We start from the raw sequence: 24454 nt of genomic DNA, 5'->3' as shown, positions 1-24454 counted from the left end.
TTTGTCATCCAACAAAAGAAGATTAATCCAAAGGTTCTTGTTAGGTCATGACTGAGTGAACAAAACAAACTCTTACACCAGGACTGTCCTGAGCACATACATTTTCATTAAACCTTTGTACTTAAAGGTAACAGTAGTAGCATCCAATCAATGGGAAAGTGATGAGCTGCGTAGAAATGATTGAAATGATAGATTTATCATGAGTATAGAGTCAACAGTATAATACTTCTACTTTATTTTTTTTGACAATAGAGAAACTAGGATTTGACAGTTCCACCATGAAGCCCACAGTTGCCATGCTAGTGTCCCAATTTCTATAAGATGCTAAATGAGAGATAAAATTAAATCTTTCAAGTTCCAAGCATGTGTGGGAGTCACAGAAAGCCACAGGCTTTTTCGTTTTTATTTAGAAGGATTATTTTCAGTTAGGTCATCATTGCCAGGAGAGCAAAGCTGGGGAAATAAGGTGTTCCTGAGAACATCCTTTCACTTGATGTAGAATATTCCAGTTATCAAAGCATAGCCACTCTCATCATTTAGTGAGTTCAGCAGTTGGGAGTTCAGAGTAGGCCACCTCTGTGGTCTGCAGAGATGCTTGTGATTAGGGGGTTTGCTGCTTGACCTCAAATATGATTAGCTCAGGGAGGAGTAGGGCTATTATGGAGAAAGAATAAGCAGCATGTATTTGAAGTTGAATGCTTTCATTGACATTTTCTGTTTAAATATTCTGCCTAATTCACTTGAGGAGACTGTGTGGATTACATGCATAATGAAAGATCCTGCAAAAGGTCCTGAGTCTTCTACAAGCAGAAAATAAAGTCATACGGCAGAGATGATAGGAAATTACTGTCAAGAAGGTGTTTAAAATGATGTCCCCATCAGATTCTCAACTGTGGGAATTCATGGGTTGAATTTAGGCTGTTTAAATGCTGGAGTCAAAGGTGTCTTACCTTAGAGCCTTAACATTAACTTGTCTTTGGGAAAAATCATGGCACCTAATTGAGAACCAGTTGTATCATCTGGTAGATGAAAAGACAGGACTAGGCAAGAAGGAAGCAATTTTTTTCATTTATGTATGCAGCACTTCTTCACACCCAAATGTCCCCCTTATCATTAGGAGTCAGTGTAGTGTGGTGATGACCGACATGAGTTTTGGCATCAGATGTTTTTCACCTTTGAATCCTGGGTTTTTTCAGTTGTTAGCTGTGGGATCTTTGACAAGTTGTTTAATCTTGCTAATATTTGATTTGCTTTCCTAAAAGACAGAGTTAACACCACCCACTTGAAAAGGATGATATGATGGTTTAGTGAGATAGTGTGTAAAATAGTTGTCCAGTAAGGCTGCAAAACAAACATCCCCACACTTAGTGTCATATGTTGAGGATGAGGTTGAGGTGGCTCTGCTTCATTTTACAAAGACACAGGCAGTCTGGGATGATATGCTGCAGGTACCACTCATCCTTCTGGAGTCAGGCTGCTCCTGACATGCCTTTGTTCCTATGACACCATTGGCCACTCCAAGTCACATGAAAAAGTTCAAATTCAAGAAGTGGGGGAGTAGTCAGCTACTCATGAGTACATGAGCTACTGTACTCAACACCGAGAGATGTTTGTCTTCCACAGCCTCTGTAGGGGTGAGGTGGTTGAAAGGCATATTGAAATTGGAAGGAGGGAGTAATATGCAGCAGAGAGTTGAAAGAGTGCAAGTGTACTATCCTATATTTTGCCAATATAGAAGTAGTAGAGATAACTTCAACAAAAGACTAACAAATCTGTCCTCCTTTCTTCCAGTCAACTCTGCCATAATTTTTTGGTAGTGTTTTTGGTGATAGGTTGTAAAATATAGTTAACCTGTTTATCAGGTTTCATTTTATAATTACATTCTGCTGTGCAATGAAGTTAATTACCTTTATAACAAATGCACTATTTCTTTTGTAAGAAGGTCTGTATTTTTCTTAAATGTCTTTGGACAATCATGTAGTTGTAAGGACAACCTGCATCCCAAGTCTTCATACTAAGTAATAAAACATCTAAAACCTGCATGATTAAAGATTGGATTAATATGGCTGTTACCCTGTAAATTAGACCTGACCTTTAAATGAATGAATTCACTTCATAATAGAATAATTTGAGACCTATGTCTTTCATCTCTGGAGGATTAACTGTGGCTTCCAAAAGCCCTCATCATTCAATTACTGCTTGTGGTCCATCTGACCACATCTCCTACCTCCTTCCCTGGCACACTCTGCTACAGTCCCACAGATGATCTGTTTCTATTTTAAATTCCCCAAGCTTGTTCTTGCCACAAGGTCTCGCATTAGTTCTTCCTTTTGCCCAGGAGCACATCACCTTTCCAGGTCTTCTCTGGCTCCTCTTGTATCTTTGTAGATGTGTGCTGACACTCACTTGGGAGGGCATTTAGAAATGGAAAGAGGAGGCACAGGTGGGTGAACATCGGGACACAAAATTTCATGTGGTAAGAAATCTGTTTCTGGATAGAAACAGATCTAAAAGAATAAGGATGTAAAAACTACACTGAGGCACATGATAGGAAAATTGTGAGGAATCCAATCCATGGGCTTTATGAAGAGTCCTGGAGAAAACATCAGGATGAAGATAAAAGGACAAAAGCCACTGAACATATCTAAAGAGCAGTGTAAAGCATTTTTGGTATAGACCCCAAAATAGGCATGGGAGCCAGATGAGTCACCATGGACCAGGCCTTGCTTTCACAGTCGCTGGGCATTTAATTTAGCTAAGAGAGTGACAACCATATGCTACAGTTTCATTCCTTGAGGACAATTCTTAGAAGTGAGGGGAGGCACAAAAAGAAATCGCATCTCTTAACTTAATTCTGACCAGTGAAGAAGAAACACCAGGGATGAGTCAATGAGAAAGGAAATGAAGGAGAGCATGTTTCCTTGGTATGAATGGAAATGATGCCACAAATACACTGCTGCCCTGTATTTTGAGAAAGCACATTTCAAAAAATATTAAAAAACAGAATTCTGTGGAAATAGGACTAAGAAAATGATTAAGCTCTAAAAACTTAAGTTCTGAATGCAAAATCCATGTGTTGAATGCTTGGTCTTTAATTACTTTGGAAGATTCCGGGAAGTTTAAGAGGGACAGCCTAGTTGGAGAAAGTAGGCCACTGGAGTCATGCCTTTGAAGGTTATGCTTGGTCCTCATCCCTTCCTCATTCTCTGCTTCCTGTCTGTCATGAGGTGATAGCCACATGCTGTTACGATCATATTCTGCCCAAGTATATGGGGCCAAAAATATAGACTGAACCCTCTGAAACCATTAGCCAAATCAATCGTGCCTCCTTTAAGCTGTTCTCTTGTATATGTTGGTCATAGTTACACAAAAATAACTCATACAGTGACAGTTGGCAAAATTTTTACTTTTAGGAGCCTCTAAGTTTACTGAGGACCCAAAAGACTTTGGTTTATGTAATAGTTATTAACATGTACTGTGTTATATATTAAAATTGACAAACTTTTAAAACATAAGAATATAAAGTGCATAAACTCATTAAGCATCAACCAATGACATTATGACATAATGTAGCTTCTGGAAAACTCCATTGTATACTCAGGAGAGAAGGAGTGAAAACGACAAATGACTCCTAAGTACTAAGATGAAAATAGTTTGATCTTGCAGATTTCCTGAAAGAGACCATACTTTGAGAACCATAGAAGAAAACTTCTTATCATGGTCCAAGGAACACAGATGTTCATGAAAATATTACCTGCCATAACAAATACTTGATGATATCCCTCAGTAGAGAAATGGATACGTTTTTTTAAAATATAGTAATTTAAAAATAAGCTTCTTTTCTACATATCAATCTGAATTTATCTCAAAACAATGTTAAATTAAAAGTAAGTTAAAGAACAGTTTATACAGTCTGATATCATTTAATATATTTTAAGTATACCAAATAATACTACTTATACTAGTATTTCTATAATTCTGACTGAAAATTAAAAGCAAATATTAAGAAATGCTTAAGATATGTTTGTTCATTTTAGGGCAAAGGTACAAAGACTTTTCGATATTATCCTCTGTATATTTTAGCATTTAAAAAATGATTTCTAGGTTAAAACAGGGAAAGGGTGAACATTGTATTCTCACTTCAGTCCACCAAGAACAGTGGTAGGATTTTTGTTTCTTTGTTTCTAAGACAGAGTCTTTCTATTTATCTCAGGCTGGCTCAAACTCTTGATCTTCCTCTGACCTTCAGAGTGCTAGGATTATAGGCCTGTGCCTCCAATGGGAATAGTGGTTCTTCAAGTATATTTGCCCAATCCATCAACAGCATCTGAGAGCTTGTTATAAATGCAAATCACTGGGCCCACAACCTACTAAATCAGAACCTGTAGGGTGGGACCCAAGAATCTGAGTAAGAACAAGTGTCCTAAGTACCAAGTTTGTGATCTACCAGGCAAGAGCAAACAAGTGTGACCATTCAACCTGCCCTTCATATAAGGCATCTAACTTAATTTTGGTGATATTGCTTGTCATGTTCCTGTGGACAAAATGATGTTAGATAAAAAAGGACTTTTGCAATGATAATTGCCAAGTGTTTTGTTTTGGGAGGGGGTGTGAGGAACTGAACTCAGGGCCTCACACATGCTGAGTATGTGCTCTATCACTGAGCTATACCCAGCCCTTTTCCAAATATTTAAAAGGGATCTTCCTCTTTGGAAGATCTTATTTGTATACATGTCTTTGGTTTGTGACAAGAATATCAACTTTTTCCACAAGTCCAAGATATCCTCTGGCTTCTGGCAAGATTTGTGAGTTTGGTAACTTTGACCTATGTAAACTCACATTGATTATACCTTATTTGAATAAATGTCTTTATAAATATTTGTATCAAAGTTTTCAAAACCTGGTCTCTGGACCAACAGCAATATTACCACCTGGAAACTTGTTAGAAATGAAAGTTCTTGAGCCCCGACCCCAGTTCTACTGAATCAGGAGCTTGGGATGAGCCCAACAATCTACGTCTTATCAAGCTTTCTAGGTGATTCTGAGCCACTATACATTTTGAGAGACACTTACATAAACATATCTATAAAGCATACTTATGTCCTGCTAAGTAATGAGTACAATAAGGAAGCATGAGGTTCTAAATAAGAACAGTGGAAACCAATCATACAGGAAAGTGTTGAGTACAGTGGTGGAGTTCCCTTCCCATTACCCTGCCTGAAGCTTCCTGTCCAATACTGAAGACCAGTACTTTGCTACAACATAAGAGATGGCATACTTCTTTCATTGACTGCTTTCATTTATCATCCTTTCCTCATCTTTGCCCACTTTAAAGGACAATTTGACCAAATTAGAATTGTTGGTTTCATTTAACTTAAATAAATAATTTTGCCAAAATGGCTTTAAACCTGTACAACTCTATCTTCAATATTTAGTCCTTTATGCCAATTCACTCGCAGTTTCTTATTGTGAAGATTGCTCTCACTTCTAAGACAGACTCTACATGATTTATATGCCATCCTCAAGCACTAGAGATTTTTCCAGAAAAAACATTTATTTCTAAAATGTGTGATCATCCAAACCACATGTCATACTTTGGCATCTTGAACTTTTTACTTATTCTAAGGGACTAGGAGGGACAAGATTCACTTTGACTACCAAGATTGTCTATTATCTGCCAGTGGTGCTATCTGTACTCACAGTATTTGGAGAAAAATAGGCATACTCAACTTTGAAATTTTTTTTCATAATGATGATCAACATTAGAGGAATTTTCTGGTCACACTTTCCGGCTTTTGTAAAACTCGAGATATAAGGAAATAAAGAAACCTAAAAACAATTTTTACCCAACATCAACTTCTTTTCAGACATGGCATACTCTATTATTTGGTAATTCATGAAGGGTTAGCCTTCTCTAAGGGAGAAAATCATGTTCAGTTGTAGGTTATACTGACTAAAGTAGAGAGTTGGTTAACTGGTCAGTTTCTATAAGTATCAACCAATGAAGAGAAGATTCACTTTGCCCATTTATATACTTAATATTTTAGTCATTTTGAAAAGCTTCAAATTCCTATCAGAAAATCAAATTCACAAGATGCAGAACACTGAGACTCTATTGATATTTAGACAGAACAGACTCACATGTTCAATGCCAGAACAGAATGATCATGACCATGCGTAAATGATGGAATCATAACCCTAATCTGGCCAGCTCATGTGATAAAAGCGTTTCCTATAGTTTGCCAATTACAGATCATTTAAAGCTCTTTGCACATTATTTAAACACAATTTATACAGTATTCATGTTAACACAGAATAAGGTATTAATATAGCCTAGATGTCTACTAATATAAGGAGCAAGAGAATAATATAAACTCATGCTTTTTCTGGATGAAAACTCTGCAATGATCTATTGTGTCACATAATGATAAACTTCTGTGATGTTTAATTCCCACGGAGAGATTTTGAGCAACTGCAATGCCTGAATGGTCTTTGTAGTAACTTGGAATATCTGAAATTTATTGAGTCTTCATTCTGTTATTATGCAATCATTTTCATGAATATTCCTTGCCAAAAATCTACTAGCAATTTGTTTAACTTCCAGGACGCAAATTATTTGCTCTCTTTTGAAATAGCTTTCTCTTAGGCTATGAAGACAAATTTGAAAATACATATATATTTGGTTATATAAAACATGTATACACATGTGTAATATATATGCATGTAAGCATGTTTTATATCACTTGTTATAGTTAAATATGTTATTCAATTTTATATAAGAGTTTAAATATTTTGAAAGCATATGTAAAACAATAGAAGTTTGTCTAATATAACATTTGATCAGAGGCTATTGCCAATACTAACCAGAGGGGTCATTCCTTTTTATGTGCTACAATATACAACAAGTGGTGATTATTACAATCACTGAAGAATAATTGCAGCTAATATATGAGCATTTGAAGAATACATAGCTAGGCATTTGATAGCTTGCCTATAAAGATGATACACTGCCTCAATTCAGAGCATGTTTCATAAGCCACCTTAAAGTTAGAGCCCTCACCATACCTTCATGGGAGCCAGTTGTATGGGTGTGATGCATGAAGGGTCCACCATGGGCTTCGGCCTGTTGGCAGTATCTGCTAACAGGCTGTGCCATTGCTGGGGAAGGCCCGTAAATTTCTGCTCTTGTGGATCAAACCCAGTATGAACCCTGTGTTCAAAGTTGGATGGGCCAGATATTTCAATCTTTTTCTTTTTCTTCCCAAACATGATGCAAAAACCTGTGAGATGCAAACAGAAGAAAAGGCAGCTGTTTATGTTTTGCCAGCAGGAGATCATAAGAAAGTTATTTTTAATTCACTCACAGTTACATCTTATCAGATATACCTCTAGATACCAGCAGTGGAAAACAAGAAAGTTAGATTTTTCAGGGTGTGTAGATTTAATGAATTCATTCATTTTTTTTTATGTCCTTACCATGAATGTTCCATATGAAGTCTAATTCTTTGCACATTGACTTTAGATTTGGCCATGTGACCTGCTTTCGCCGATGGAGTATGAATGGGAGAGACAATAAGCTTGTTTGGGGTGGAGGTGCTTAGAAGCATTGTGTATTTCCACTTTTCCCCTTGTGCTCCTGGCACTTAACAGAAAGATCTTTCAGGTAGACGATGTTTCCCCAAACATGGTCTTAAGGAAAAGAGATACATGAAGCAGACATAAACCCAGTCTGGAGCCAAGATCAGGCAAGCCCAACTGGATCATAGCTAAGCAACAGATGACTCGCAAGTGAGACATAAATGTTTGTAATTAAGTTATTGAGATGTTGAACCTGTTTGTTATGTGGAATTACCAAAGCAAAAGCTGACCAGAAAAGACTCACTTTTCATTGCATATATACTATTTAGAATTTTGTATAATATATTTTACTTATTTGAAGCAAAACAGTTTACCTAGGTAAAACATATCCAGTAACCAGAATACCTCTAGAAAATATATACAATGTAGAAGGTTTTTTTTTATTTATAATACTCCTTTATCCCTTTATTTTTTTTTCATTTTTCTTTTATTATTCATATGTGCATACAAGGCTTAGTTCATTTATGTACTAAGAACACGTTTGGTAACCTGGGCTTCAATGCTGAAGCTGAATAGGTCACCAATTAGCTGTGATCTTAGGTATCATCTTTTTCTTCTCTGGATCTACTCATGTGTGAAGAGGACAAGTATGATTATTTTGGAAATCCTTCTACACACTGTTGTGAGACTAATCAAAGATGATGTTTTGGAGTAAGTGTTGTCTCATTGGGGAGCATTAGCTCATTCCTTAGGCAGGAATAGGTGACTTACACACCTGCAGTTCATACTCATATTCTACTTGTATTTAGTTTTATTGATGTTCTTCTCAGCATTTATCCAATTGTGATTGATTACATGTGGCAGTTGCTTGGTATCCATTTTCCTTACTAATACATATAAGATCCATGAGAGAAAGGATGCTGTCTGTTTGCTAATTCCTGGCAATATAGAGCTCAAGAAATATTTGCTAACAGACTTAAATCACTGAGAATAGTACATTTATTCACTAAATAGCACCTGGGTTCAGAACTTCATAGGTATTAACATTTTCTACATCCTTTTCTACCCCCACCTTCCAATAAGATTTATATTTCTTCTTCTGTTGTTTTTTAAATTTTTTTGAAGTACTGGGGTTTGAATTCAGGGCATTGCAGTCACTAGAAAGGCACTCTACTGTTTGAGCCCTGTTTCTATAAATGCTTTATTTCTTCCTTGAGCCATTTATTGCTGCTTTTTCATGCAGAGTTCTCTGCTGCTTTTCCATTTTCTTAAGCCCCTATCCCATATTTTTTTCAGGCTTTAGAACCTGCAGTTGACATGAGAACAAGGTTAGGCTTTCTTTCTGGAGGACAAGGTCACTTGTTTTGCCATCCAACAGCCAACTAAACCCCAGAAGCAGAGCTGCCTACCGGACCTTCAGCTATTTACATGAGTGAATCTATCAGCAGAAAAACTGGGGTACCAAGCTTAGCTGTCCCAGAGGTCCTGTACTATGGAATCAGGACATAAATAAATGGTTGTTGACATAAGCCATTATGCTTTGGAGTGGATTTTTGCATAGAATAAAGCTAACAGTAAACACTTCACTGTCATTTCATACCTTGCATTTTTAGGGGCTCACCATTCTACTCTTTCAATTTTAGCTGCTGCAAAGTTTCAAATAATAATGTTCAATCTGGGTAAGTATATTAGCCATCATACAACTGCTTTAACTCAAAGGAATCTTGATTATGATACTACTACCTGGTTGGTTAAAGGCTTGGCACTTTTTCAGTGGCAGAAAATTATACAAAATTAGTGGCTCTATAGCATCTCTTGATTTAATTTAGTGAACATAAAACACAAGCAAAAATATAATTTAGTGATTTGGTGGTTGAATCAACTTGACATTTTAATAGCCTTTAGCTATGACCACTTTTAAAGAGAAAGATAAAAATTATTTCAGAAAAATCATTTGAGAAGAGTTCTTTTGCATTAATTAAGACCTGAACAAGATGTGAAAAGGCTAGATCAAATATATTTAGAAGGAACATAGAAATGTCTTGCTATTCCCTTCCTGATTATGAATATCCTAGTTGTTGTGCCATTCAAGTGAAAGAATAAAAAATAAAATATTAACACATAAGCACTCTTTCTGTTTTTAAATAAGGGAACTGTGGAGAGTTAACCCATTACTGAATTAATTTACCTATACAGCATCATGTAATACCACACAACTAATTTAAACAGTAATAACTACAGTTTTACATGTCTAGTAAGTTTGAGTTAAAAGAGTTACAGAAAAAGCAACCTAAAAGAAAAAAAATTAAAAACAGTTTTAAATTCTTAAGAAACATCCCTGTGAAACTCACACTTGACTGAAGGCAGAGATGGAATTTCCAAAATGAACAGAAGTCATCACTCTATTAGCAATGGGGAAGTGAAAGACAAAGACAGGGTCCTAGTGCCCTTGAGCACCAGGTAGCAGAGGGATACCTAGCAGGGAAGTGAAGATATGCTTGGTAGCCTATTTCTTCTTTCTCATGTGTCTATGCCTACTTAATTGAACTACATGTTCAAAGTATATGACCCTACATTCACAATATCACTGTGTCAAGGTTTCCCAAAACCATTCCCAAGTTTGACAATTTGTTAAGAGGACTCACAAAGTTAGCATACAGTCACACTCATGGCTGTGATTTATTACAGTGAAAGAATAAACAGCAAAATCAGCAAAAGGAAAAGGAACATGAGGCCAAATGTAGAGGAAACCAGGCACAAGCTTCCAGAAGTCTTCTCCCAGTGGATTCACACACAGAATGTGATCAATTCCTGTAATGTTAAACTATAACCACACTCTTGTAAAATGCTGCCTATCAGAGAAGGACTAGAGACTCATTGCCTGAGAATTTTATTCAATACTGATCATATAAATGTGCTATGCCTCATCTGTACCAAAGTTTCAGATTCCAGAAGGAAAGCAGGGGTTCAGCAAAACCATAGTGTTTAAGCATAGTGAGTTATTCTTATCAGGGAACAGTGAGAATATTCCTAAAATCCAAGTTCCCAGATGCTAACCAAGGGTCAATCTTGCAGATAGACTTTTCTAAGACATTCAGTCTTAGACTTGCTAGATTAACTTTTTTTTTCCACAGGAGGTATTATCATTTTTACAGAAGAGGAAATGGATGCTCAGAGCCCAGGTATGAAAGTGGCTGAATTGGAGAGTCAGAACCTCAAAGCAAATGCTTTTAATCAGGTAATGTACCACTGCCCTGCACTTGCCTTCTCTGAAAGAGACACCATCCTGCCCTTCTTAGAGAACGCTGAGGGTGGGTATGGTAAGCTCTAATAAAAGTAACTGAGATTATGAAGTTTTCTCAGGCCCTCTCAAATCTCCCCAGAAAGACCCTTTCTATGAAACTACAAATTCTTTTATCGAGTAAGTAAGGTTGAAGGGCTGCTCAAGCTGTAGGGAGATTGTACGATCCTCACACAGAATAAAAGATCCTTTTGTAGATCAGTAACTTCAGAACCAATGGTTTGGCATAACTCATTATGTGCCTGAGTTCCTGCATACCTACTTCTAAAACAATTGCGTAGATATATTTCACTATAGAAAATTTAACAAAGGTTTAAAACTAAGCATTCAAGATTATTAAATACACATGTGAATATTTGCCTGCTCATTTTACTCAGCATTAACTTAACCATGTCCCTGGAAACATGGTATATGTGAGGTATATTAAAAGGTATATGTGAGGTGCAGATGATAGAAAATTAGTTTATTAGTCAAATATGTTTGGAAAACAATGCTTTGCATGTTTTCTTTGTGGGACTATTCAGGACTTTGTTATACTAATGTGTAGGTAATATGGAAGACAGCAAACTGATCCCAAAATCCTTGTTTCTGAAAGTTTCTTGCAGGGCTCAGCAAACATTGCTGTGATGGATGGTTTTGGTCACTTATGTCCTTATATGAAAGGTGAATCTTGAAAGACTTGAAAGAGAGAGGGAACTCCAAATCTGCCAACTCCATTGTCCTATTTCTGTGCTGACATCTTTCTGATTTTCTCAGCCTTCAACTTACCTTTAGGAACAGCCAAGTTCTGGGCCCTGTCTTAGTAAATTATACTACTTCAAACACATGTCTAGTCTAAAAGCTTCTGGATGCAGGCAACTGCCAATTGGGACTCTATGAGGGACACTGAGCAAAGATTCAAAGAGGGATGAGTAGGCAAAAGATGTAGCATCTTGTACCACTTGAGTCAACATGTGGTGGCACACCTTACTGGGGACCAGACGATACAATTTGAACCATACTTGTCTAGGACTAACCACGTGTAAGACACTGTCCTATATGCATAATCTTACATATACCCTTCACAGTAGTTTATGTTACACGCATTGTTATTATTTCTCCTATACAGAAAAGAAATTAAGAATTAAGGAATGTGCTTAAGTTTACATAACCAGGAAGGAGCTGAAGTGGGATTCATGCCAAGGCAGTCTACTTCCTGAGAATGCGCCCCACTGCCTTGAATATCAGTCCTGCCTCCACCCATGTCTTGTGGCCCTGGGGTCTCTCTGAGATTGACAGTCCACTTCTCTAAAAGAAATAACTTCAGATTTGCCTCTTTCTGGAATAGTCAGTGTAACTAAATAAGAAGTATTGGAAGAAGCCATTTGAAAATAATACATTAGCGATACTAACTAACAAGAAGTATTTCCTGGCATAAGACAGTATTTGGGCTAAGTGTGATTCTCTTATGGAATCCTGACAACTCTGTAAGGTATTGCCTTTATTTTACAAGCATGGACTGAGGCTTAGGGAGACTAAATAACTTGCTTTCTCATGGTTGCCTGATGAACAAGTGGCAGAAATAGACTCAAATCCAAGTCTAGCTAACTTCACATCTGGCTCTTAAGACTTGTTCTTCACTATTCGATTGCCAACTACTATTCTGTTATCTTTATGGGATTACTTCACTTAAAATGACCGTTAGAGAAAACCAGTCATTGTGCATCTGGATCAAGTCTGGGCTGCATAGACAGGTAGGGGAGGGGAGAACACCTAAGCAGAACAACATCACAAAGTAGCAGGGAATTTGCAGATGAACAAAAACAAAATACATATTAACCTTGCAAGAGGTAAGGTCTTTAAAAATAAAAGAATTTTTACAAACAGGTTACTACAATAACAGAAAGATAACAAGAAACTGGAAAAAAAATCCAAACGTGGAATGGTTCTTGGCTCATCAGTAAACAATGAAAAAGCCTGACATTCTTTATTTATTTATAATGTTGGAATATTCAGTAAGAACACTGGTATAGTGGCAGGAAAATAATTATTGACCTGTTCACAAGAGGTTTTGAATGCAGCTGGGGCCACAGGATACAAATTCAAAAAGTATTATTTTTCTATTTTATATAAAATTACTTAAAAACATATTTAAAACACATGTTATAGTATGGATGAACGTTGAAGACATGTTAAGTGAAACACGCCAGACAGAGAAAAATATATTGTACCTACAGTAGTCTGGTTCAGAGACAGAAGTAGAATGGTGTTTGGCAAGGGCTGGGAGAGATGGGAATAGGGAGTCAGTATTTAATGGCTACAGAGTTTCAGTGTAGGAAGATGAAAAGGTTCTGGAAGTTGATGGTGGTAATGGTTGTACGATAATGTGAATGTGCTTAATATCACTAAATTTTAAGCTAAAATGGTTAAGATGGTAAAGATGGTAAATTTTATGTTATGAATATCCCTCAATTGAAAGAAATAACAAGACCCAATCATGATCAGGCAAAATATAGGGTTCTGATAAGAGCCTTAAGGCTGTTTGACTTCCAGTCTTTGCTTTATAAACCAAACCCTGAATGATCTAAATGTTGCTTCCATGAGAAATGAGGAGTTAGTAACAAAGCCTACAACATCTGTTTGGAATGGGGACTGTAATGGTTCTTCTCACCTAACATACTACCACTCCCTCCCCTAGCCCTAGGCTCTATCTCTGCTCTTCTGTGTGCCTTGCAAGATTCAGTTTGGCCAGTAGGAGGCAGATTGGGTATTTATTCCCCCTGTTTTCTCTTGCCTACATTCCCAAAATCTATAGCTCTTTTGGGGACCAATCTCTTCCCTCCTGTTCTCCTTGTTTTCCATGCCCCTTTAGGCCTTGGTGGGGTGAAGTCTTCCATTATTTCCAGTCCTTAGGTGCATCTATGTCCCTGATAGGTTCTCATACCCTGCTCCCATGTTGCAGGTAAACTCTTTTGGAATGTGCCTTCTGCTTTCTCCTAGGACTCTGGCACAGTGGCATTCTTGAGGACCTTGTGGCTTCTACTTACCAGGATTCACTTGCAATATCTTAGGGACTTGAGAATGTCCACATGAAGCCAACACCTATCCATTAGCCATTTGGAGACTCCTACTTTTTGTGTGTACTCCTTCATGACTCTATTTTTAAAATATTTTCATTTTTTTCTGTCTTGTTTTTTCCCTTGGGCATAAAGCTTGATGTGCTAAAAAAAAAAAAAGCAAGATGGGTATTCCATGAAACAATTTTCTTTCTAAAATTATCTAAAAGACTAAAGATAAAAGAATTTTATTAAAAATCATTGCCTCTTAGGTGGCACAATTCCTTGTTCAATGTCACATTATTGTTGAAAGTGTGGGCCCAGACTACCTGAATCTGAAACTGAGTTTTGTCACAACTACAAATTCTGCAGTTTGGGCAAACTGCTTTGTTTTGAAAAATGGGAATAGCATTAATAACTTTCCTTAGCTGGTTGTTGTGAGGAGTTACTGAAATAAGAAAAGAGATTTAGATCTGTGTTTGGCTCATAGCCAGTGCTCAATATTGCTTACTTCTTAGTATTATGAATTGGAGTAGTTTTTTGTTGGTGGAGTGAGGTTTGGAAGTCTCGGAAAGAGTTCATTGGATCTCTACTCTAAGCAAAGTCCAATCAGTGGTGGAAATGCCATCACTCATCACATCAGGTAGATGGGCAGGAATAGAGCAGCAGTCACTTGACCCTAATTACAGATGGAGCAAGTTCCAGTGTTCTTCAACTTTTATTAACTCAACCACTTGTGGCTGTGTCATTTGACACAGCAATCTTTGTCAATATAAATGCCATGAATGGTGGTGATGCTTATACAAAAAGGTAAATGTGCTCGATGCTAATGAACTGTGTACTTAAAATGATTAGATGGTAAATTTTATGTTATTAATATTTTATAATAATGAAATAATAATAATAATAATAATAGATGATGGTGTTGATGTGCCCCAAGAGCTTTAACCTATGTGGGAGGAAGGAGTTAGCAGACAGGGGTCATATTGAAGATGGGGTGGAGCAAGGACAGAATGGGAGAACTGAGGTCAATCTATTAGACAATCTTTTTTTGCTTATATCCCCCTTCAATATCTCTAGTAGTGTTGAATAAAGTGTTCTGATAAAGTTGACCTCTAAATTTTGGCCCTGACAACTAATTAGGGATATGCTTTCAAGACCTATAGCTGAAGTAAGGAGTTGACATAGTTACCAGACTATTAAGGTTTCCTGCCACACAAAAAGCTGGAAACATAAGAATAAGACAACAAAATTAAAAAAAATAGTGCCTTTAATGTACATCTTAGAATTGGATCTTTTCTCATTGACTCCCTTATGAAGAGATTTATCTTTTTTTAGCCTCAGATCTATTTTGTAGAACTTGGTAAATGTAATACTGGGTATTTAATTACTTCAAAAATGCCTACCTGTGTTCAGATAATATAGGTTTAATGACTGGCCTGTCACTGGTAGAAGAAAAATGGCCTTTTCACAGCCTCAAGAACAAAAGATATACCAAGCTTTTAACTAGCTGCTTTTAGGAAAAATACAACATGAATTACATATTTGGTACTCAGTAGAAATATAAAAGTTGGGGTAGGTTTTTATACTCTAATATAAAAATAAAGGGTTTTTTTTCATTTATTATTATTATTGTACTTGGGGTACACTGTGGCAAAGTTTCTTTTCCTTAGAAAAATTATTGTTATGTGTCAAAGCTGTTATAAATAGCATGTTTCCCTTCCTTGGGTCCTTCTGTTGAACAGGATGCATGGGGCAATTGCTGTGCTCTTCTGGGTACATCTGACTCCAGAAAAACTGCTTTAAACTTTTGGCTCAGCAAAAAAAATTATTCTTACTTACATTGCACAGACATTCAAGATTCATTGGTTTTGTGCCCTGCAGTTATTTTTCTTACCTGAGTGCTAATCTAGCTACTCCTGCCTCTTCAATAGCTATAGTCTCCTGTGGTGAATCAGACTCTAGTTTCCATGCTCCAGCCTATGGATGTGAACTCAGCCTTCACACCTGACTTCTTATTTCTTCCTTGTCCTTTTTTACTTTTGTAAATCTCTTAGATGCTTCACCTAATCAAGATGTTTGGATCTTACCTCTCTGCTTGTTTCTTCTCATCTAAGCTTTCCCATTCTGTCCTGATTATGGAATGTATGCCCACTGCTGGATTTAGCACATCCAGTCATCTGACTCCACAATGTCTAGACCCTCAACATTATAAGACCTTTCTGATCTCACTCAACTCCACATACTGGATTCAACTCATCCATTTCATTCCCACCATCCAACACACAAGACTGACAAAAGGCTCACTTTGAAGAAAACATTTAAATTCTGATCACTTTCACACTATTCAGAGTGATAACATAATATTGAATAAAGAAAATCATGGGCTTCAGAGTAACATCAACATAGTAGACACTCAAAAAAATCCTCAGAAAAAAGTTAAATCTTACAATGAAAAGCTGCTATTTTGCTATGATGTATCCTTTGAGTTTTCTTCCTCCTTATGCCAGCCACTCTGCATATGGAGACATAGTCCAGACGCTTCCTAAACTACAGCTCTGTGTTTCCAAATCTTCCCTTGTATTCTTCTAATTCTTGATACTCAGCATCTTCAAAATTTAACTCTTGGCTTTCCCAGTGGCTCTATCTGTTCTATTTTATATATCTCAACCCTAATTCATAGAGTACCACATTGCATTGAATTGCTGAAGACAATACTGGGAATTCACTTTGACTTCCTTTTTTCCTTCACTCTGCAAATCCAATAATCATCAATTCCTGCTCATTCTGCTCCTCAAATGTGTACTACATCTATACATCTATTGGAATTTCTACTGTATTAATTTCCTCTTGCAGTTGTAATAAATTTTACAAACTTAGTCGTTTAGATAGCTTATAGTTCTGGAGGCCAAAAGCCTGAAAAGAGTCTTCCTGGGTAAAAGTCAAGGTGTTGACAGGGATCTGTCCTTTCTGGAGGTTCTAGGGGAGAATCCATTTGCTTGTCTTTCTCAGTTTCTGGAGGTCACTTATATTTTTGGTTCTTAGATCCTTACTCCATATTCAAAGCCAATAACCCTGAATCTCTTTCTGAATGTTTCCACATCTTTTAGATTCCCCTCTGACCGTTCTCTTCTGTTTTGCTCTTCTACATTTAAAGACCCTTTCAATTATATTGGGATCTCCTGGATAAGCGACCTATTTTCAGGTCAGCTTATTAGCAATGGTAGCTCCCCTTGCAGCCTTAACTTCTCTTTGCAATGTAACTTAACACATTCACATGTTTCAGGGGGGCATAGCTCTGGCCACTACACCCATACTGTCACTACACTATCCTCTCCTGAGCTACTACAAATTCATCTAGCTGAGTTTCCCTTCAAATAAACTTGGCCCCTTTCAAGCAATGCTCCACCCTGCAGGCAGACCAATCTTTCTAAAATGTAAATCTACATCTTACTCTCTCTAAAACTTTTTATGATTTCTCTTTGACTTTAAAAAAAATTATTAAGAAATATTCATTATACAGGAGGGGATTTGTAATGAAAATTCTGATTAGGCTTATATTGTATGTTAGTTTCATTGCCCCTATCATTTGTCCCCCCAACCCCTCCCATCCCACTTAAAGCAATTGCAAGAGGTTTCTTTGTTCTATTTCATATAGGTCTATGAAGTCCACCAATCATATACCCTCACCTTAATCTCCTTCATTCATCTTCCCCCTCTGATTTGTAACCCCCAACTACACTTCTTTTACAAAAAACCCAAATCCTTATCTGAGTTCACAAGACTCCCTGAGGTCCACTATTTGGTACATTTCTAACTGCATAAATATCATCTCTCCTTCAGTAAGTCTTATCATCCCTTAGTCACCAGCATTACTTTAAAGCCCTCTGTTTCCTCCAGTTTCTGCCTCTCCTTGCTCCAGTACCTACCCTCTCATCTCAGCTCTCTCCCACAGTCTCCCTGCTGGTCTCAGATCAAGTGTCACTTCCTCAGGGAAACCTCTTGTGAACTCCAGAATATCTCTCATCTTATGTTACCCATAACTCCTTGTGTAAACTATTGTGCTACAAAAAAAAGTTATTTCAAATTATAGAAGTAATGCATGAACACATGCTAGCAGTGGGTAGTTCAAACAATATAGAAGTACACAGAATAAAAGCTAAAAGTTAATTTCTATACCAGTTTTCATCATAAAATCTCCATCCTAGACCGTTTTCTGTCCCTGCAAACAACCTAAATTTTCTTACGTAAATATGACCACACCATGTCCACTGTGTGGGATTTCCTTTTTTTTTTCTTGTCATTTAACGTATTTTGGCTGTGATGTTTAAAAAATAAAGAAAAGAAAGCAAATATTGGCTATCTTTCCATACTGGTATACATATTATCAGATCTTGTTTTTATAAAGTCTCCATAGCTTTTATAAAGTGGAAGGTATTATAATTCACCTATTGATTCCTTTATTTATAAACATTTAAGGTTTATTTTGCTCTTACAAACAACTCCTAGTACAAATATCATTCTGTATAAATATGAGCAGTACTGTGACATAGATTGTCAGATCTGGAAATAATGGGATTAAAGTCATATGTAAGTAGTTTACTAGGACCACCTTAACAAAGCACTACATACTGGGTGGCTTAAAGAAGATAATATTTTTTTTTCTCATACTCTGAGATCAGGAAGTCAGTAGGTTAGTTTCTTCTGAGGTTTTTCTCCTTGGTGTATAGGTAGCTGTCTTCTTCCTGTGTCTTCACGTCAGTTTTCCTTTGTATGTGACAGTGTCCTAATTTATTTTCTTATAGAGATAGCAGCCATCCTGGATTAGGACTCAAACTAATAACCTCTTTTTAACTTAAATACCCTTTATAGTCCCTCTCACTCAAATACAGCATTATTCTGAGGTTTTGGTAGTTAGGACTTCAACATATGACTTTTGGAAGGAAACAATTTAGCCAATAAAATAATGTTGGATACATTTTTTAAAGTAATAGCAAGCTCAATTTCAGAAAGCCTAAATATTTTTTGTTTCCAAAAAATACTGTGTTGGCAAGCCACATGCCCTTTAAGCCAGTTTCCATTTTACCTGTACCTGGTGCCTGGCAGGTGATCATTAACTGTTGAATGAATAGTCATTGGGACAAAATATTTCCTTGATAAAGCCAAGTTGTAGTCTAAACAAATGGGCTTTTTAAAATTTAGTATTTTACTTTGGATTGACAAATTACAATCGTAAACCTGTATGGAGTAATGTGTGATGTGGTGATATATGCATACAATTTGCCATGACAAAATTACACTGATAAGCATATTTATCACCTCACCTATCATTTTTTATGGTGAGACATTTGAAATTTACTCTTAGTTATTTTGAAATGCACATTTTTTGCATAATCACCCTGATATGGTCCAATAGATCTCAAAACCTATTCCTCCTGTTGACCTAAAACTGTATATCCTTTGATGCTTGTAACAAGTGAGCACCCCACAGGAAAAGTTGGACAGCATGAGTCAGGTGTGGGTCCCAATCATTACCTCAGGTTCTGCTTCTCATGAACACAGTTGAGCCTATAGCTCATTGAGGGAAGCTTGGAAGACAGAAAAATCCAGCTTCCCTTTTCCTCATATGTTTTCATCACTCCTTCAAAGTATTTATTAAGTACTTACTGTGTACTAAGCACAGTAGGCAAAGCAGTGGTAGTCAAAGACAAATATGCATAGTGAAGACTGCAGGCAGGCTTATGGGTTCAAATCCTAGCTCTGCTACTCAAAGGGCAAATTATTTAATCTCTTCGTGGCTCAGCTTCTCATCAGTAAACTGAAGCTAATAATTGGTATTGATGGCAAAAGTTTGTTGTAATGTTTAATGACAATGCTTGATAAGCAATAAACACTGCCTGAAACAGAATGAGCATTCAATAATTGCTAGATATTATTTTTATAAAGGGAAGAAAATACTGTAGAGATAAAGGGTCCCCATCTACTATCTTTGCAACTTCCTGTGCATGCATGATTCAAAGAAAATAGTGTGTGTAACTTTTTACTTCAATTGTACCCACCATAGTTACATCCTATATAATTATAGCACACTATTGAAACAAGGAATTTGGCATCAATACAATGTGTGCATATAGGTCTATGTCATTTTATCACATCTGTAGATTTACACAACCACCAGCACAGTCAAGAAACAGAACTGGTCCATCACCACAAAGATTTCCCTCATCTTCCCATTTATTGACACCCCACCCTATCATCCCCCACTATACCTTGCCCCTTGTAACCAGTATCCTCCTTTCTATATCTATAGATTTGTGATGTTGAGACTATTGTATACATGCAAAATTTGATACTGGCTATTTTCCCACTTAACACAACATCACTGAGATCTATTCCAGTGGTTGTGTGCTTTAAGTTTGTTTCCTTTTATTGTCAAATACTCTTTCATGGTGTGCATGGAGCATAGTTTTTAACCATTCACTTGTTTGGTTGTTTCTAGTTTTTGGCAATTACAAAAAATCTGATATGACCAATAATGTATAGGTTTTTATGGTTATACATGTTATTTTTATATTAGTTATATATTGAAATGATAAAAATATGGATAAAGTAAAATATGTATTTAAAATCAATGTTACCGCTTCATGTTTCAAAATATAAGTACTAGGATAAGTTATGTACCTAGCATTGTATTTCTATTGGATAGTACTATGAGAGAGTCACTTTGAAGAAAGTAACTGCCTATATGTGACATGGATATGAGTGAAGAATGTTTTATGTTTAGCCTCTATGGAAAAGAGGGTGCAAGTCTTGCAAAGTGTGGAACAGAATTTCAGGCAAAAGGAACACCAATGATAAAGGGTCCCAAGGAGAAAAGGACTTGCCTTCTTCAACAAACAGAAGCAGTCTGTGTTGCTGAAGCAATACTGATTGAATGGAGAATGGAGTGGTCTACCATCCTGAAACACTGCCTAGGTAATGACAGATTCTTCAGACTTCTCTTGTGTTTTACTTCAGTGGCATTAGGGTCCAAATACCTCCATCTATTTTCTGGAGATCCTGGGTAGGACAACTTGATACAGTATGTCTTTTAATACTAATTCTGTCAAGTAGAGTAAGATTCCCTAAAAAGACATAGGCTTATATTTTAATCTTGGCAATACTACTGGCATTTGTTTGCTTAAAACTTAGTGGAAATAGTGAAAAGATTAGTGTATCAGTTAGTCTTTGTTGCAAAAACAATCATTTTAACACTTAGTGACTTCAAATGGTAACCATTGATTTGATTCATTATGATGGGTTAACAGTTTGTGTGGGCCTCAGGGTGGTTCTGGTCTTGTCTGTGCTCAGGTGTAGGACGAGTGGAGATTGACTGGTGTAGAATGGTCACATGGACTCTCTTACCTTTAAGCAGGCTGGCATTGGCTTATTCTCATGGTGGTATCAGGGATCTGAGAACAGAAGTAAGAACTTTGGAGGCCTAGGCTTAGAAAAGGTTCCCGGAATTTGTTCCACTAGATTGTATAACCAATGCAAGTCATAAGTCTAGCCCAGATTCAAAGGATAGAGAAATGAGTCTTCCTCTTAAAAGCAGAAGCTGCAAAGTCACATTGGAAACAGTATGCATACAAGGGCAGTGTTTGCAGTCTATCATAATAAGTAACAGTGGTGTGCTGGCAGGCTCTGAAAAGAAGTTCTTTCCAGATATTATAAGCTCAAGCTCTTCTTGTATAATATTTGTCCACTCCTGGTGTATAAACACTCTCATATGGCTAATTTCAAACTATCAACATGACATTCCTGAACATTTTTTAATTTTAAATTTTTAAAGAATGAACACAACTGACCCTCTCTAGCCCATCTGTGCAGCTCCGGCATACCACTGAGCACAACCTCTGAATTTAGGAGCTGGCAGTGGAATGCTGCAATCTCTGGCACTCACCCATTCAAGATAGCACAATAAGATGGCCTATATTCTCTTAAGAAGGCAATTTCAGGTAGCTTTATGCACAAGTAACAGGTAAAAAGTCTCCCAAATTTCTTTCAAGGTTTTAGAAGTTTTGCAAGAGGAGCTATGGATATATGACAAAGTTATCATCTCACTCTAAAACTCCCCAGGTGATTGGATGAGGATTGTGTTTGTGTATATATGTGTGTGTACATGAACTTCCATAAATAATGAGAAACACTGTCTAACATTAGAGATTACTTACTTTCCTTTCATTATTAAGAAGATAAAAATCAATGCATAGGAATTTCACAATGCATTAAAGATCCTTACATAACCTTAATTTTGCTTTTTATAGACTGGTCAGGTGGGTCACACAAACACTTGCTTAATTTTGCTCTTTGAGCTCCTGCTGAGAATATAGGCTCCACAGGGGCAAGGGCAGTGGAGTTTGTCTCATTTCCAAAAATAAGTTATCATTGGTACCAATTGTTTGAAAACCTCATAGAGTTGAGCCTTTGCTTGAAGTTAGAGAAAGAAAAAGGTGGCAATCTGCCCACTTCTGAAGTCTGATTTATATATATATATTTTTTTTTCGAAAAAATGGAGCAATCCATTTATGAAACTTGTTCTTGAAGAAGATGAGTCAAAATAAAGGATTTGCTGTTATGAGTAAAGAATGTGGTTCAACACTACAAAGTGCTGGTGCAATTATGAGCAAAAAAGTCATGTCTTTGCTTTTTGTTTTAATACATTGGGATCTATCATTGTATAAACTCAATGGTCTGAACAAACAAGAATCGTAGTCCTGATGAGGTATCAGCTCCAAACTGAAATTTTCTAGAAAGAACTCCCTGCCATAGGGTATCTTCTCACCTCTGGCTCTCTTCTCCACACGTGAGAATAGGATAAGTAAGTTAAGCCAAAGCAGACGAGTAAGGCTGTGCCTGGTTTGTGCAGTCTAGGTCAGATGGGCTAAGAGGCTCAGTAAATAGCCTCAGAACAACAGTAGCTGGCCTCTGATACAACAGTTGCCAAACCTGAAGTCACCCACTTCTGTTGTAAGACTTCTCTAGATTTTCATTTAAAGCTTGTCACATGAGGCTCTCAAATGCTGAGAATCATGTATCCAGGGGAATAGAGGAATCCAGAGTGTTAAGAGCTTACCGAATTATACAATGAAACAGAGGCACTGCAAGTGAATTATACAGTGAACTGGCTGTGTGGAAGTGAGATGTGATTTACATTCCAAGCAAAAATCTGTGGTAGATTAAGATTATTTAAGTGCCTATTCAGTTTTTCTTTTCTTAGTCCTCTTCCATTTTTTCTTTGAAAATAGTTTATTCAGCATCTACCTACTAACTGCCAAGAGCTGTCCAGGGTACTGAAGAGCGAGTAGAAAAGCTGACAAAGAACAAAGATCCTTGTTCTCTATTGAGGTCTGCATTCCAGTAAGAATAGAAAAACAATAAACAAATAAATAGGTAAATACTCAGTGTTTTAGAAGGTGAAAAAACTTGGAGAGAAAAACAACAAAAGCAGAAAGGGAGCTAGTGAATGCTAGGCATGGGAGTAGAATAGAATTTTAAAACTGTGTAGTCAGGGAAGAGATGATATCTCCACAAAAGTGGTATTTGGACAAAGATTTGAAGGTAATAATAATGTAAACCATGAGAATATCTGGGCAAAGAATTCCATAAGAGGAAATAGCAAGTGCAAAGTTCTGGAGCTGTGTATATATTTCTGGTTCAGGAGATAACAAGGAGGCTAGTGGAGCTGAAAAAGTGTGATTGAGGTGACAAACTGGGACATGAGGACAGAGACAGAGAAACTTTTTTTTTCAAAATTAGGGCTTGAATTTAGGGCCTCACACTTACTAGGCAGGCACTCTACCATTTGAGTCACTCTACCAGCCTGAGGACAAAGACAGAACAGGAAGTCTGACTACCAAGGGCAGAGGATCTTCAAGTGTGGTCTGTAGACCAGCAGCGTTAGCATCACTAGGGAGCTTGTTAAAAAAAAATGTACATCACCAGAGTATCTTTGTGGCTGTCTTCAGTTCCTCTGAGCAACTTTCTGGACAATGGATGGTCCTGAAAGAGAGACGCCCTTCTGGTAGCAACCCTGGACTAGAAGCTGGGGTTTATCTGTAGAGCTCTCTCACTGTGGTTCTTGAGTCATTTCACAAATGATTCTTAAATCACTTTCCTAAATCTGCTACTTTACAGTTAGATACAGAAGTCATCCCTTATCCTTAAGGATTTGATTCCAAGACTCCCAGAAGTTGTCAGAAACAGTGGATAGGACCGAACCCTGTAAGTTCATGCATTGTCCATCTTAACCAAGCAGTTGTCACGCACTGTGGTTGCACCTCATACAGTTTGGGGCACACAGAAAAACTATCACAAATTTTTCTTTCCTTCTTTACAACTTCATGGACAGAAGGGTGTTTTTTCCTTATTGGGGATATTAGCAACTTCGGCATATGATTTTTTCCCCCTTTCTTTCTTAAGTTTAAACTTTCACATTTTCACTTAAAGGAAGCACTTGATATCTTAACTGCCAGCAACATGACTCTTGCACTTTAGGGGT

General features: G+C 37.0%; 1 protein-coding gene across 5 annotated transcripts in view; it reads right to left on the bottom strand.

The window, feature by feature from the left end:
• Positions 1-24454, bottom strand: part of Pak5 (p21 (RAC1) activated kinase 5) — a 342537-nt gene that overhangs the window by 87800 nt on the left and 230283 nt on the right. For 3 of the 5 annotated variants that reach the window (XM_074074350.1, XM_074074352.1, XM_074074351.1), the window contains one exon: positions 7066-7280. In XM_074074350.1, the coding sequence (XP_073930451.1) occupies positions 7066-7269 (204 nt within the window). In that variant the 5' untranslated portion in view covers positions 7270-7280. Of the gene's footprint in view, positions 1-7065; positions 7281-13905; positions 14080-21318; positions 21366-24454 lie in introns of all 5 variants that reach the window. The other 2 variants (XM_074074353.1, XM_074074354.1) reach the window with 2 other exon arrangements.

The sequence above is a fragment of the Castor canadensis genome, chromosome 5 (genome assembly GCF_047511655.1).
Source record: "Castor canadensis chromosome 5, mCasCan1.hap1v2, whole genome shotgun sequence".
In the NCBI taxonomy this organism is placed as follows: domain Eukaryota; kingdom Metazoa; phylum Chordata; class Mammalia; order Rodentia; family Castoridae; genus Castor; species Castor canadensis.
The sequence above is the reverse complement of the archived record's forward strand: the minus strand, read 5'-3'. Positions and strand labels throughout refer to the sequence as shown.